Below are 16778 nucleotides of genomic sequence, written 5' to 3'. Positions count from 1 at the left end.
GGCGGGGGATCGGAGCCGCCATTACTTGCTGGTGAAAATAAAGGACAAATGCACCTGCCCATAATTCTCTCCCCAATCTACAGAAATATCAGTGTTTACGTCGATGTAGAGTGACACACAAAGTCTTTCGCAATTGCCTCACAGGGATGGATGTACTATTCTTGCCTGTTCTTTTTCAAACTTAAGAAAAAAATCAGAAAGAAAATGTGTATGATCAAAAGTAGCCAGAGAGAAGAGAGAGCAAATTAGCCTAGCTCTTCATGCATTTATTTATACTGTCGAGTATTCGAGGCAATAGGCGATCTTTAAAATTGAATAAATTTGTGATACAATTTAATTTTTAATAATTCTTATATAGTAGACTATCATTGATATCATGATTACGCCATCACTTTCAACTCGAGATAAAAGATGAACTTTAACTCCCCTATAATGGAATACTGTGTGGATGCATCATTCGGTCCCTTTTTTACTGCTTGCCTCTTTTTGTCAGGCTACCTGGTTAAGTCCAGACGTGTACTCACTTTGTATAAAACTCCACATTTAGCCTTGATTATTGGTGATTGTGCACACAGGAACACTGAATTCAGTGCATTACTTTCAAGAGTAAATTTTTGCTTAAAGTGACGGCCTGTCCCAGGGTTCTGTTTTTATCGTTACAAAGCTAAAGCTTAATCTTCTACAGTTTGAAACTTTTTTGGAAGTTACCCTGAGCGAATACTGAATACAAATGAGACCAATTTCAATAATGCTCCTGGGAAAGGACAATGTATAATTTATCTCCATACCCCTCACAATAGATGTGATGTCTTCCAAGAATACAGTGGCCGTCTTTAAAAGCCTTTTGTTCATATTTTGCCTGTAAAATGTTACCATTCTAAAGAAGAATTGCCAATGCTCATTGTTATGATTTCCATGAGAGTTCTCCATTTGTTATTAGAATAGAATTGTAGGAACTCATTAGGAAGATGAAATGATGCTAGAAAACTTTTAAGAAGAAACAACCAGAGGTCAGGAGTTTGTTTTCTCTTGCATGTCTCATTCAGTCAGTTGAAGTGGAATTAGTTGTGAGGTATTTGACTATATTGCAATATATGTAAGAAATAATTCGCATGTAGTAGAGAAGGGTACAACAGAAAATCCAATCTATATGTCAAACTACTCAAAAATGGGTCTTCTCTGGTGCTAGGTTTAATTTATGGGCAATCCCCAGAGCTGTCATGATGGACTAGTGGGCTATTTCCAAGCTGAGAAATGGAGATAGAAAAGAACTTCCTAGTCATCTGCCTACCTTTTTGGAGAAATACAGTGTGAAGGAAGCGAAATATCTTTACCTGAAATCTTATTTAACTCTCATGGTAACGTAAAGATAGATTAGTAGAAGAAAATGGTAATATATTCCTCTATTTAAATGGAAGAGCCACACATTTGCAGTATCTTTCCCCCTTGGAAGAAAGAGAGGCTGTCTGAGATGGTGCTGTGAATAAATGAGCACATTTCAATTTAAATTATTCTCTGGTTTGAGTATCTTTTGTTCTGTTTTATGAAAGAAAATAATTTTGCCAAGGTGGTCCTAGACAACTGTGCAGGATATTTTTATGCATTTCTACATTTTAGTCTTTAAGTTTCTGATCTGTATTCCTGCTGCAGCAGAAATTCGATAATCCAAGCTGACTTGGAGTAGAACCTGGCAAAATATGTGTTAACTCTCTGGGACGCTGTCACATAGTGCAGCTTTTCTGAGGAAGGTTTAGAGATGCCATCGTTCTCACTGTTTGTATTTTTCAGTTCTTTGACTTTCCACCAGCTCTGCAGTATTCACAGTCATTCCCATGACATTAATGTTTGATGTATGGAAAAAGTGCCAGACTTTGAAAGGAATGGGATTAAAGTATCAGGAAAAAAATCAGCTGCTGTATGTTTTGGCTTGTGGTGATAGAGAATGCCTTCAACATCCTGGCTGATTTTTTTTATAAAAATGTTTATTTTTATATTAATTTTTACAACGTAGATATTTTAATGATGTTAAAGATGGCCCCTGTGGCATTAACCCCATTGCGTCTTTCTACAAGAAGTGCTTTTACAGTCTCTATTTCTTTGCCATCAATACATTGACAAGTAACCACTGTGAATTTGCATGGGCCGACCTTGAAGAGTTTGGCATCCCTGAGTTATTGTCAGAGTTTCTGCAGCAGTGCTACTGTGGGTGGACCTGTATGAATACAGCCTGCAGTTGGTTGGAAAATAGACCTGAAAATGCAGGTGTGCTGTCTGAAATGTCACCCTCTTGATTCTTCTGAGCTTTCTATAGGCAAAGGAATCTTGTTTCCCCCACCTGCTTAGGCTCCAAATGAAATAATTTTCTGGTTGGTCTTGCTATACAGAGGTCCATGTGTATTGAACAGATTTGGGTGGGGTAAGATGATTTTGCCTTTTTACAATCCACTCAGTAGACCATACAAAAGTATTTGTGGAGGGCAATAAAAGGTGAAGAAAATCACTTAAATGAATATTAACGAGTGATGTTACAGTAAAACCTAATAAAACTCGCATGTTTCATTTCATGAATAACTTAAACCGTCAAAAAGAAAAGAAAAAAGAAAAAGCAAAAAAAACCCCAAAACCAAAATATAAATAGATGAAGTTCTCTCACGGGGAGAGGAAACGTGAGAATTTAGATATTAATGTCAGAAATGTGAAGTTTAAATAAGCTGTAGGGTATTCCAAGGTAGTTTTCCATAATATCAAAAAGTGTTTTTGCAAGAAATGACCACAGATATTTCTCCTACCAATAGGTATCTTTTTCCCTTCCAATAAATCACAGCTGCTTAGTGGTACTGTTGTGGGCTTGTTTGTTTTCTGTAGGAAGGTGTCTTTTCAGTGCATTGCAACAAGATGGAATGATATTTAGATTTTAATATTTGGTTCTTCCCCTAAAAGTTTTAAACCAGTTCAAGATGATTTTGTGGGGAGAGAGACTATTTCTCAGTTTGACAGTAACACAAAGTATGAGATGTTCTAGAGAGAGCGCATTTAAGGAATGTCTCCGTTTTCCCAAAAGCTTTGTTTGTTCCTAAAATAAATCATGATAGTTTAGATTAGGAGTTTATGTATCACAAAATCTGAAACTAAGCCTAACAGCCTTGGCTGGTTGTTTGGGTTTTCTTTTTCCAGGTCAATGGCTGAAATGCTCACCTGGAAAGTCGAGGAGGAGAAAGGCTTTTTGTTTAAATCCCATATTCACCTCAGATAGCATGAAACACGTGAATTACAACTTATATCCATATAGAAAAAAAGTGTGATTATTTGAAGGTTTCTTCTCTAAAAAAGACCTTAGCCTACGTAATAAATGATGACGGAAACAATGAGGAACGTTCAGTGTGTTCAGTGGTTCCTTTCTGTAGGCAGTGCAAAAGCTCTGAAAATACAAAGTAAAAGACATCTCTCCATTCCTTACAATAGCTAATTAATTAAGTAGACATAAAACATTTACCGGGGCTTTTTCCTCTGATGTGATATATATATTTTTTTCCCACTCTTCTATCTCGCATCTGACTCATTGTCTGCCCGTGTCTCTTGCACTCCTCTGTGGCCTGAGGATGCCCTTTTGCATTTCTATTGTAGTTCAGCAGTGTAGCTGCCAAGTGCGCAGATGTCTGCTGTCTCCTTGCTTTTGTTCAAATCGATACCCACTGGTTTCTGTTGTAATGAGAAATATTACAAACTCGTTGTTTCTTTTGAGTTTTGTTGTTGAAAACCTGCGTAGGAGTGTGGAAGTCAGGTTTCCACATTCCATACCTTCATAACAGTTAAAAATCTTCCTATTTCTAAGTGGCTAACAAATACATGAAAATTGTTCTGTTTCTTTTCTCAGACCCAAATAATTACTACCACAGAAGAAATGAGATGACAACTACTGATAATCTCGACTTTAAGCATCATAACTACAAGGAGATGAGGCAGGTAGGCAGAGTCTGGTGTGTGACCTTCTGGAAGGGGAGGTGGATGGGTGCAGCTCTTCCAGGGCTCCTACAGAGTAGGATTTCTTCCTATTGAAATGTTATTAAATGTGCCTGCAATCTATTAAATTTGTATCTCTTTTACTCTGCTAGAAACCACAATCTATTGAAAGCTCATTATCTAAATTTCTGCGTCATCTTAAGCAGGTGTCACTGCATGACAAGGGAATATTTACACCTAACATGCCAACATTTTGCTTCCATGTGTATTTAACTGATAAGGAGAAACTCCCATAATGTTTACAAATTTGACCCTGATCTGGCCATTAGAATTATTCTATCTTTCAGTGGTTTGGCATAACCACAATAAACTATAGAGCATCAAATTCTGCAGAGTAGTGAAAATCTCACCAGAAACTATTGGAATAGTTTTGTTGAAGAGGAGACTTAACAAGGAGAAGAAAATCCAGTTAGTATAGTTCTAAAACAGCCAGCCTTGTTAATCTTGTTCCTGTTGCTTCAGAAAGTCAATCTTGGTTCTGTTTTTGTTGTTTTTTAATTTTGTTTTGTATCGGCACAGACATAGGTGTGGGTTGCACCAAGGAAATATTTCTGCCTCCTTTCTTTTAGGATATAAAGATAATGTGTTTGGACTTGAAGTGTGTGAATCATTTGCTGAATTTTCAGTATATTTGTACTGCATGAATCACTATTCATTTTTATTGAGCAATTGTGTTCTGAGTCACATGCTTATTTCAGCAGAGATTTCATGGCATGTATCTCTTAGCACAGAGATTAGACATGTAGAAACTCAATTGGCATAATTACTGCCAAGAGCAATGAAGTAAAGGATATTTTCATTGCGGAAAGACAGGTTGGTCAATTTCTTTGGGGAAAAGAAAAAAAAAGTTCAGTTTTAAAATTGGATGCTTTTCCAGTTTTATTACAAGCAGATAATTTGCAGCTGTGGTTGAGTAGTTGAGTAGTGGTGGAGTAGCTCAGTTGCGACCTGTCTCTGTGTTCTCCCATGATTTGTGTTCCTACATGTCAAAAGAGTTTGTGTGTTTAAAACTGACTGCATTCTAATTGGGTTCTGCTGCTGGTAGGCAGAAGATCGCAAGCTGGGATGTGTTGAATCTCATATCCCCCAGACTGCTCTTTGGTGACAACAGCCACAGAACTTAATGATTCCTTTCCTGAGTATAAAATAGGACAATAACAGTCAATTTCTACAGTTAACATCTTTTTTTTTTTTTTTTTTTTTTTTGTAATACAGAGTGTTATTATCAGTTTTGTTAGCACTGCCAATCATCTCATAAAAGCACTGATCTTTGGAGTTATTTATCATAAACACTGAAGGAGGAGGAGGGTGTTCTCTGGGCTGTCTTTTGGAAGCACTACATTACATTGCAATATGTCAAGCATTTGTGGGAGGGAGGGATTTTTCAGTGTCAGATTATTTTAATAGAACTTTCTATTTAGGAAGTTGAAATATATAGCATGAAATGTTTCTCTCGGGAGAGTGCTTGACTCTTTCTTCAGTCAATAGGGGCACTCACCGTAAGTGCTCAGAAACAGGGAGCTTCTCATAGTCCACAAAATATTTACATAGTCCAGACATGATGCTTTTATATTGTAAAGCTCTGAAAATGGTTGTTAGATATCCCTTGAAGTGGATATTTGAATACACATGTTGCTTGTGTAACCTAGGTGAATCATACAAAGGAATGGAAAACCATTCTCATAAAATGAAGCATATGATTAAATAGAATGTGGGAGAGAATCCTGCCAAAGTACCTGACATTTCTTTCCATATTAGAGCTAGCTGTTCTAAAATAGTCACCTTTAAGCTTCAGAAGGAGGTGAATCTGAATGCAGCCCAAACTGCATGCAAAACTGGATTGATGGTCTCCATCACTCCACTCAAGAAGGAGACAAGTTCTGTTTTGACATGAAGCAGAACAGAGAACACAAAGATATCCATACCTGGTCTGCTGTAGGACTCAGATACCCAAATGATTTTCATAAAGGATAACAGATAGCCCTAACCTGAACAGCATTAAGGGGAGAGCCTTTTTCTCTCTTCTAGGTATGGGTAGAACTCAGACCAACATTTAGCACACCTTTTTTTCTCCCAAACTGAAGAATTGGACCTTCAGACACCAGTTCTGAAGGGCTTCTTGAAAAGCTGCATGCAGTTTTCCAAGGCGCTAACAAGATAAATAATTGGTACTGACAAACAAACAGGAACTGTCAAATAAGAGCTGCTGGTGAGCACAACTCTGGAAATGTTTTACAGCCCTGCTGGTTGTTAATAAAGCCCTGACGGACTATTATCATCAATTGTCTCTGACAGTTTGTACAAGCGCAAAGAAAACACTGTGACATTCCAGGTGACCTATTGTGCCGCTCAGAGGAAATGGGCATGAGAAAAGCAAATATGAAATATGTTCGTTTCCAGCATTGTATTTATATATAAACACTTATCCACGTACTATACCCGCGCTACCATCAGAGGGACCACATGGAGAATGTTGCACAGGACCTGATTCAGGAAAGGTTCTTCGTTTAGCTTGGAAATAGTCAGACGCCTGAAATAAAACAGATGCTTGGGAGTTTGCTGAGGCCAATACAAATATTTCCATTGTTTGTAAAAATCCTTTGAAATTGGTTCTAGGCATTTTTCTCACCAGGAATGAACTTTAACATGCTTTCCTAAATTGATGCTGTGGATATCTGGTGCCAGGTACACTGGGAAAGCTTCTGCACTGCATAATGATTTCATGGATGGCTCTGCAGTTGGGTAGCTGCTCTAGTAAGAAAGATTTCCATAGCTCCCTGTCCATTGGTATTTTGGTTCACTGTGAGCAATTTCAGACACAGTGGCTCTCAACTGTGAATATTTAAAGCATTCTGTCTTAAAAACTTGGCAATGAGTTGCTAAGTCTTGTGTAGAAAAATGTAAAGCAACGTCTCCTGCATCTTATATATGCTTCAGCTGGAAAAACAAATCGTGGAATACCCTTACATATATGCCCAGAAGCTTAAAAACAAAATCCATGGAAATACTTGGGTGCTCATAATGCCAGCACATTGATAATGATGACAGTGGTGGAAAAAAGTACATACAAAACCAGAAAGTGCACTGATGAAGCATATGTGAATGTGTTTTTAGAGGAGCGTGTTGACGTTTGCAAAAGAAATTGTTTCTCATACGCATAAAGCCAATGTATGAGGTGGACAAACCTTTAAAGAAAAAAAAAAAAAAAGAGAAATCCATCTTTTCTGTCTTTTAGAGTGATTATAAATAGCAGTCTTTTATGAGAGGAATTTTAATGATGTTCTTCTCGATGTGAGTTGTGTTTCCACTTTGATTTACTAAATGGTGACATGAGAATTGGACACATCTAATTAATGTTTTTTCTTTTTTTTTTTTTTAAATCATCAGCTTTGTTATCATGCAGTGTTGTCTCTATATTAATACTGAGCGAGCAAAGAGATTTTGTTATGCTGCAGTACTTTTTCAATAATGTATGCACCCTTGTTTATGGAAAGATTATCTAATTAATAAACCTTAGGGCTCCAATTTACAGTAAAGTCCTTATTTATTTCTTTAATCCCTTCCACTGAAAAAACAAAAAAAGATCAAGACAGATAAATTTTGTCATTTAAATCTATTTTCAAGAATTTCTTAGTAAGAACGCATGTTTTCAGCCCAGTTTGTGAATCTTAATGTTCACATGAAATGTTGCAATGAAAATAGGTTTTGTTTGTTTCTTTGTGGGATGATTTAGGCTGCAGGTATCTTTATCTGGATGGCATCTGCACAACGCCATTGATGTAAACAGAAATACAGCCCATGCCATGACCTTCCTCATGCACTTTATTAAGCAGTAAGGATAATTGATTACATTTAGAAGATGTCACGCAGTATCTGGAGGAATGATTAACTGAATACGTTTTGACCATAGATGCTCTCAGACTGGATTGCCAATATGTTTTTGCTGAAGCCTGGTAAGGCAATTCACAGGAATTTGTTATGCCATTTATTTGCTAGAAGAGCATATCCTATTATGTTTATGGGAGTAATTCAGATCACACTTGTCTTGTTATTTTTGCCACATCAGTACTGCCTACAACAATGATTTTACTCGTATGAGACTTTGAATTATAACACAGAGCATGTAGGAAGTGGTGCTCAGAGGCCTTATTACCTTCCATCTATCGTGTAATGTTTTGAGAACATGTGCTCTATTATCTCATGATAGTGCAGAACTTACATAGGGGATTGTTTGTTTGTTTGTTCATAAATTATTTCTTTTGAACCTACCCATCAAGTAGTTAATTCTGTGATAATACTACAAATACATCTCATGTAAGAAAGGTCTAGAACTTCACCTACAGTGTGCTGTCTCAGTTTGTTCCAGCTCAACAAAGTTGATGTTGTTAAGCATAAAGCATTTACAACTAAGAAATAAGATAGAAAATGAAGAGTGTCTGAAACAACCAATCTGGAATAAAATCATAATAGCTGAATGCTGTTGATGCTGTTAGTCTAACTCTATGTCATTTTTTCTTTGGCAGTTGATGAAAACTGTGAATAAAATGTGCCCAAACATCACAAGAATTTACAATATTGGAAAAAGCCACCAAGGACTAAAACTGTACGCTGTTGAGATTTCTGACAACCCAGGAGAACATGAAGTTGGTTAGGATTTAATCTAACTAATTCTGTTGAAGGGTGTTGGGCTTTGGTTTCTTGCTTTGGTTTTTGCTTTTTTTCCCTCCTCATTCTCTCTATCTGCAGTAATTATCCCTGATGGAATTGTATTCATGGCAGCAATGATTTTGAATGTATGTGGGAGGAACTTCAGTGCTGAGTTTCTAAAATGAGAAGAGTAGGATGAGCACAAACAGAAGGCATTTTGAATATAGGATCAAATTCTTCAATGATAATGAGTTTTATTCTTTGCAATAATAAAGTGGAAGTGAATCTTAGTGCTGGTGAATGGATTTTAGTGCTGAAATTTATGTAGTTTGGATTAAAAATTGCTTTTTTTTAATATGGGAATGCATGCATTGCAAGCAAGGTCAGGTCAAAACTCCCAGTATTTTTTCACTGTTGAGTGGAGGGATTCAATTTCCTATGGTAATATAATCCCACAGGACGGATAATCATTGAGTCTGTGGAGATGAATAAAGATCTCACTGCGTTGCTGTCCAGGTCAGGCACTGATGTAAATGTGCTCTGCTGTAGCTGTGAATACCCTGCTAAGTGCCCACCCCAAGTGAGGTGTCCCAGGTGTTAACACCAGAATAATTCATCTCGTCCCTGTGCACCCTTCAGTGCCTGATTCAGCAAGTGGGATGGTGCACACATCTACAAGCCAGAGGTTGTCCCTTTTGGATCTGTTCTAGTTGGGGGTTGCAAGTGTTATTCCTTCAATGGACTCATTAAACCTCATTGAATTGACTTGGGCTGATAAAAAGGCAGAACTTTGTGTGTACCACCGAGGTGATGCCGTGACTCGGATTTGAACCGAGGTTGCTGCGGCCACAACGCAGAGTACTAACCACTATACGATCACGGCGTGCTACCAGGGCTCTGATGCATGAGCCTGTTATTTTAGAGTAACTACAGAAAGTAATTATTTGTTTCTTATATGTTTTCATTTATTTATTTTTTTTTTTCAGTTAAGGCATTTCTCCTACCCACACTAAGTGTAAAGCTGCTGCTTGAAATCTATAAGACGATTCATTTACTGCTCTGACTGCATTTCTGTCCTATGTGATTGCCAGGTGAACCAGAATTTCGGTACACTGCAGGAGCTCATGGGAATGAAGTGCTTGGACGTGAGCTGATCCTTTTGTTAATGCAGTTCATGTGTCAGGAATACCTCGCTGGGAACCCACGCATTGTGCATCTCATCGAGGATACCAGAATCCACCTTCTTCCCTCAGTCAACCCAGATGGATATGACAAGGCATACAAAGCGGTAATGTTGAGGAATTATTTGGATCTATTAGATTAATGAAGCAAGCTACTGTTGTCATTTTGTTTTTTAATTTTCCTTTACAAGCAACAAAAAGAATCAAAATAAGAAGTAAAAACAGAAACATCAAAGCAAACATAAGCCATTGAAGCATCTTACCTGGGGAAAAGTTTGTATCTGTCTTTATGTGATGTTGGCAAAATGAGGATGTATATGGAAAGGAGGGGCCCTAAGTCTTCCACAGCAAACAGTACTGAGGAGTCAATCAGTGAAAGCACCATCATGGGGAGTGGAAAATTTATGCAGACTGTTTTCCTGTGGGAAACCAAGCTTAAGTGCTTGAAAATCTGTGTTCCTCTGTAGCTGAAATTTAATATAGCACCTTTAAGGAGCACACAGTGTGTTGGGCATCATGTTATTTCATTCTGGAATAAGGCAGACAACAGGTAAGGAAAATTCATGGGCTCTTCCTGGGCAGTCTGCAGCAGCAGACTAGAATACAAAAGCTGTGCTCACAGCTGTGGAAGGGATGAATGCCATCTCCAGTGTAACCCAGGGAAAAATAGTCTTCAGCAGAATCCTTGAACATGAACCAGGACATTTTGTCTAACCCCAGGTGTTTTGTCCTTGGCTTTATCTCAATCAACTGGAAAAAAAAAACCCTCATGTTTTCCTTTCAGTGATAGAATTAATTCATCCTTCCATTTCTCTGCATGGATCATCCCCACTCACTTTCTTGGGTTCACAGGTTGTCATAATCTGAATTATCATTTCTTTTTCTTTTCTTTTTTTTTTCTCTTCAATCTAAGGGCTCAGAATTAGGGGGCTGGTCTTTAGGTCGATGGACTCAGGATGGCATTGACATCAACAATAATTTCCCCGATTTAAACTCCTTACTCTGGGAGTCTGAAGATCAGAAGAAGAGCAAAAGGAAAGTTCCAAACCATCACATCCCCATTCCTGACTGGTACCTGTCTGAAAATGCCACTGTAAGTAACACTGACTCTGAAGAGATGGGAAGATGAAGTTGGGGGTGGGTTGAAAGACTGGGCTTTATGTTTGTTGTGGAAGATGCAGCTTGCTGGTGAAGCTGCATACCTGCTCTAAGACAACTGCCTGGGCTTCCCTGATAGTCAATGGAAATAAAATTGCACCACAAAGATACAGTTGGGTCCCATGATTTAGGAGCTGCCCTTGGAAAGGGAGCAGCTTCCTACAGTGCCATCTTTTCCTTTGAAGAGAGAAAGCCTGGAGGACTTGATACCCAAATTTGAGTCCTAGTCAGGTAAAGAAACAGAAACATAAGCCCACAGCTGGGTTCATCTCTGAGTCAGGCTTTGCAGCATGGATGAGCCCTTTTAAAAGATATACACCATGCAGATTTCTCCTGTGTTGTTATTTTTTCTTGGTGTTGCTTGAAATAACATCACAGTGGCTTATGCTAGCCATGTTAAAATTTAACTTATTTTTTGCATGGCATTTGAAATTACTATTTATAGTGGCCAAGCTTCCCCTGTTTGCAGGGAAGGCACTTAACTTGAGGCAGTTCTGTGAGCTTTAGAAATATTTCCCTGCTTAAAATCCCTTATTTCCCAAACTCATTCCAGCTGATGCCACTGGGCACAGCGTTATGATCTGACAGCTTGTTGGTCCCAGTATCACTCCTGCAGGATAAAACAAAAATGTTAAGGTTTGTGTTAGCTTTTATGGGTTGTCAGTGGTCTCCAAAACGTGTCTGGCAGACACTGTCATTAAAGTATTTTCTTCTTGGCCACATCTCTTATGCTGACTACTCACTCTAGTCTGCCTCCAGAAGATTACCAGATCTCACAGGCCACAACAGAGCTGTTAACTTCTCTCCTAGGTGGCAGTGGAGACGCGAGCAATCATTGCATGGATGGAAAAAATTCCTTTTGTGCTGGGGGGCAATCTGCAGGGAGGAGAGCTGGTGGTGGCGTACCCTTACGACATGGTGAGGTCCCTTTGGAAAACACAGGACTACACACCCACACCAGATGACCACGTCTTTCGCTGGCTCGCCTACTCCTACGCCTCTACGCACCGGCTGATGACAGACGCGAGGAGGAGAGCATGTCATACAGAGGACTTCCAGAAGGAGGATGGCACGGTGAATGGCGCCTCGTGGCACACTGTGGCTGGAAGTAGGTGCCTGAGGAAATTGGTAGAATCCCAGTGTGGCTTGCGTTGGAAGGGATCTAGAGGGTGGTAAAATGTGCTCTGAGAGCTGTATTTCCTCATCTGGAAATCCATCCATTGCATGTCATCAGGTAGCAGCAGATTGACAGGGGCTGCTTTGTCACTAATACCCAGTGGCCGTTCGGTTTACTATCAGGGTTTCCAGAAGTGTAGTGTGTTAATATATAGATTCTGTACATTAAAGACAGTTTGCTGGGAGAACAACAACCCAGTCCAAATCCTATATCAGGGGAACCTCAGCCTTCTTGCTGCTTCAAGCCACAGACCTGCTTGCCTGCTGCCATCCTCTTTTTAAGAGACCTGGGCATGCTCACACTTAAAATATGAATAGGCTCCGCAGGCATTTTTGCTGCCAGAATAAATTACAGAGCATGTCACTCATGGTGTGCCCCAGCCTGTGTCACTGTCACTGAGCACAAAGGGGAAGCTGTGTCATGTAGTGTAGACACAGCATCGCTTTCCAGGGAAGCCCAATTAAAGACACATTACGATCAGCAATAGCTGCAGTTATCTCTATGGGTGCACACTTGAGCAGACTGATGAGGCACCCTGCAGAATCATCACAGCTCTACTCAAAACCTGTATTTCCAGGTGCATCAGTTAGACAACACTTTCTACAGAATTAAGAAGGAAGCTGCATGCCTGAATGACAACAGGAGCCACTGCAGCCCTAATGACAAACAGATGCAGGAAAGCATCTGTGCAGGCCACGTTTTTATTGGAGCTGGCTCTTGTTTGTAACTTACAGGTAGTTCCACTGCATAAACGTTTCTCAGCTTTGGACTTTTACTTTGGCCCATATATGAATAATGTTGGCCAGCCTTTGAAGGCCAGAGCCAAGAATTAACTTCTCAAATATTTATTCAGGAGATTAAAAAGTGGTGGGTGAGTTTCAGTGAGTGGGAAGAGGAAGTTTGAACTGCTTGGGTTGCAAGGCCAGTGTCTAATGATATATTAGTATGCATTTCTCCAAATTCTTTTTGAAAAGTATAAGTTGTTTCTTTAAAAAAAGACAAACAACCCTTGGTTGCTAACTTGACTGCTTAATTATTTAATTTATGAGCTTAATTTTCCTAAGTGCTACGGAAACACAATTATGAATCAATAGAGGAAAGATGGCATTGGCCATGTCACTGACAGATATTGGTATTAAGTTACATTAAGTAATGGTGTGCAATATGGATGCTGAATAATATCTTGATTTCTTAGAAATGATTGCATATTGGATTTTGTTCATCTGATCTATTTTATTTCTTTATGATGTTTCTCATTATATTACATATCCTGCTTGATTCCATAATAATAAGACTTCCAATACTGTCTTTGAGAGAAATTGCTTTGTTCTTTGCATCCCAGATCCTAGACTGAACCTCAGATGGTGTGCTCTCCATTCAACCTGTGGGATGGTTTTAGACCTTTCCTCTGCACGGAGAAATGGGATTAATTTTGTGGTGTAGATATGTGTACACACAGAGAGAAAGACATGCACGTACGCACATAGACGTATTCTACAGCTGACAGTAACCAACAGCACCCTGTGTTTTCCAAATATGATTCTAGAATTGAAAGCAAATTTCTCTCGTACTTTTGCCATTCCATTCCCTCTGTATTCCCACACTGACACATATGTAGATACATTGGTCACTCAAGTTTCTGTTTATTTACCCTTTAGTTCAATGTATAACAGTTTCTGCATGCATTTTGGACTGCAGTGAATGCAAATTCTTTAGGCAAATTTACATGTAACATTTCTGCACGGTGTGTGCTGCTCAAAGGCAAAGAACAGATGAATTTTATTTTATTTCTAGTGTTTTCAGGGCTGGAATTGCCTGTTAAGACACTACTCAGAGAGTTGCTCTTGGCAACGTTAAGCCATTTTCTAAAATACACGTACTAAAACTGAGCAATTGCTATGTATTGCAAAACATTTCACAATAGATTAATCAGGATGTGATAGAAAATGAGAGGGGGAAAAAAATAACTTCGGCTGTTTCTCTGATGGAAGGGAAGCGGTGCAGCATATGTCTCTGCCTGATATTCAGGCTTTCCCCACCAACAAATGTGAAGAGCAGAACATCTGTGTTACATAACCCTCCAACTCTGCACCCAGGAGGCTCTGAGGTCTCATTAAATATTTGACTACTGCTCTGTGGTAATTGGACAGGACTTATAGTTTTTAACTTTTTTCCATTAGATGTAAATGCATTTCCTTATAATCTCTGCCATCGTGATGTATAACACTTAGTGATCATGAATAAACATTTTAATCCTTTTTTATTATAAAAACAAGTGGATAGTAATGAAGAAAGCTCTGATCACTCCTTCCTCTAATACTCATAGACTCTACCATCTTATCTGTGTGGTTGTGAAGAGCTAATAAATTGCATTTTCCAAAGGAAAATAGCTGCGAGAGTTGGAAAAGTAAGCTGAAAATGGAAATAGTTGAGATCTGAATCTAAATACAGTCTTCCGTAGCAGTCAAGACCTTTGTAAAGGTCACAGAGCTTTCTGTAATGCAGACAAGCTGCAGTTCCTCACAGGCACTGATGTTCCTGGGTTTTGGTCAGGACAGATTTCTAATGGAAGTCCCCACCACAGAGTGATGATGCAGATTCTATTCTTTTGCATAAGAGGAAACACAGAATGGATTATTTCACTCATTACAAGCTTGTATATACATACATACACACACTAGATATATGTTTAAAACTGCATTTTTTTCCATTTTATTTCATTCTAATGTATTTTTACTCCCCATTGACAGGCATAAATGACTTCAGCTATCTGCACACCAACTGCTTTGAGCTGTCCATCTACGTGGGCTGTGACAAGTATCCCCACGAGAGCGAGTTGCCCGAGGAGTGGGAGAACAACCGGGAGTCCCTCATCGTTTTCATGGAGCAGGTATTCAAGAGCACCAAAACTCCTGACCCACTTGTTGGCTTCCTTTTCTGCTGCTTTACCTGTGTGTTGATATCTGTCTCTCTTATTCAGTGTTGCTGGGATCCTGCCAGTATTTGTAAGCTGAATTCACATTGTATGAACCCCAAAATAGGTATGCTTAATTCACATGTGGAATTCATGATTTGCTCCATCTTTCTAATGACAGCACTGCTCCTTGATAAGTAATGTTTATTTTTTTGCATGCTCTCCCAACAGGTCCATAGGGGCATCAAGGGCATAGTAAAAGACATACATGGAAGAGGAATCCCAAATGCCATTATTTCAGTAGAAGGTGTTAACCATGACATTCGCACAGGTAATATATAGCAATAGTATCGAGCAGATAACCTTCCATCTACCCAAAATCAATTGCTTGAGTCAAGCTATGTTAAAAGAATTTTTATTCCTCCTTTTCTCATGAAAAGCTAATGCAAATTCAACCCGGAGTAACTGCAGCGCTGACAAACAAGGCTGTCTTAGCATCTTGCCATGCAGAGTGCTCCTCTGGCTTCTAAGTAATGGTAATGTGTTGGAGATGTGAGTCAGAGCTGTGTCCGGAGGAGGAACAGCTGCTGTAGGGCAGGGGTTTCATGCACTGCAGTCTTCTGCAAAGCATCACAGCTTTGGGAAAGAGAGTTTGATGGGGCTTGGCCAAAACACTGCTTTGTATGGGTTATTGTCAGCCTGAGAATTAACTTTCAGTATGTATAGCTAAAAGTAAAAAATGCACATATGTCTGTTAGCCTTGTTTGATCTACACCCAGATGTAGCTATTTGCACTCAAAGTAAACTCCAGACCTATTTAATGGCTTGGCAAGTAGACATGGCACTAAATAAAGCGTTGCTTTAATAGATGCTAGTGACTACAGGATTAATCATAATACCCAAAAACTGTTGTTGGCAGGTCAGGGGCTGGATGGTGTCCACCAGCTGTTGTGTTTGTGGAGGTCCTGTGTGATTGCTTATGACCCAGTGGCTGAGAGAACTTGAGAACTCTGCCACTGGGAGTGGGGCATGGAGAGGAGATGGGTAAGCAAGAGGTGAGGGCAGGGACTGGCTGCTGAGGTACAGGGTTGATGCACTTTGGTGTGTTGGCTGAATCCAGGCTATGGAGAACCACAAAGATAAGAGACTTCAACCTCTTTAATCTTTCATTGGAGCTGATGATAAATCTTGGAATATCTAGATTAGTTTACAGGTAATTTTATTTCAGTGATACTCTGTCTTTGTTGTAAAAGACAACATTGAGTAAGAGATTCTTAATTAGTCAGTAATAACTCTTCCTTAAATATTTCACAATTGGACAAGTGGGAGAAGATAGCAGGAATGGAAGTAATCAGTTGTTTTTCTCTGTCTTGGAGGAGTGCCACAAGCTATAAGTTGCATTATTCTGCTAATGGAATTAATTTCTCTGCTTGAGGCCAAACAAGTGCAAAAGGCTCCAGCTCTCCACATGCTGGATTCTCACATGAAAGAAAAACCAACTATTTAAAGACAATGAACAAGCATATGGAAGAAGTGCACAAGGTCCCAGAGCCCAGCTTGTACCACCTGAAAGCTCACAGCTACTTGCATTAGGCTTACAGCTGAGCTTTTGTGGCTTAAGGCCTTCTCAGTAAAAACAAAAGAAACTGTTTTATTATTTTTATTTTTAATGATAAATGCT

At 39.1% G+C, this 16778-nt stretch overlaps 1 protein-coding gene and 1 non-coding gene across 2 annotated transcripts in view; one reads left to right on the top strand and one right to left on the bottom strand.

Annotated features, from left to right (window-relative positions):
• The window catches only part of CPXM2 (carboxypeptidase X, M14 family member 2), a 61056-nt gene that overhangs the window by 37722 nt on the left and 6556 nt on the right, over positions 1-16778 (top strand). Inside the window, exons 6-12 of the mRNA XM_015867589.2 lie at positions 3875-3963; positions 8544-8667; positions 9759-9955; positions 10762-10941; positions 11817-12114; positions 14934-15073; positions 15329-15428. Coding sequence (XP_015723075.1) covers positions 3875-3963; positions 8544-8667; positions 9759-9955; positions 10762-10941; positions 11817-12114; positions 14934-15073; positions 15329-15428 — 1128 coding nt within the window. The remainder of the gene's footprint in view (positions 1-3874; positions 3964-8543; positions 8668-9758; positions 9956-10761; positions 10942-11816; positions 12115-14933; positions 15074-15328; positions 15429-16778) is intronic.
• TRNAH-GUG lies at positions 9479-9550 on the bottom strand. The gene has a single exon. It is a non-coding gene; the product is annotated as a tRNA-His (tRNA).

Source organism: Coturnix japonica, chromosome 6, assembly GCF_001577835.2.
Source record: "Coturnix japonica isolate 7356 chromosome 6, Coturnix japonica 2.1, whole genome shotgun sequence".
Classification (NCBI taxonomy): Eukaryota; Metazoa; Chordata; class Aves; order Galliformes; family Phasianidae; genus Coturnix; species Coturnix japonica.
This window is presented reverse-complemented; position numbering and strand designations above follow the sequence as displayed.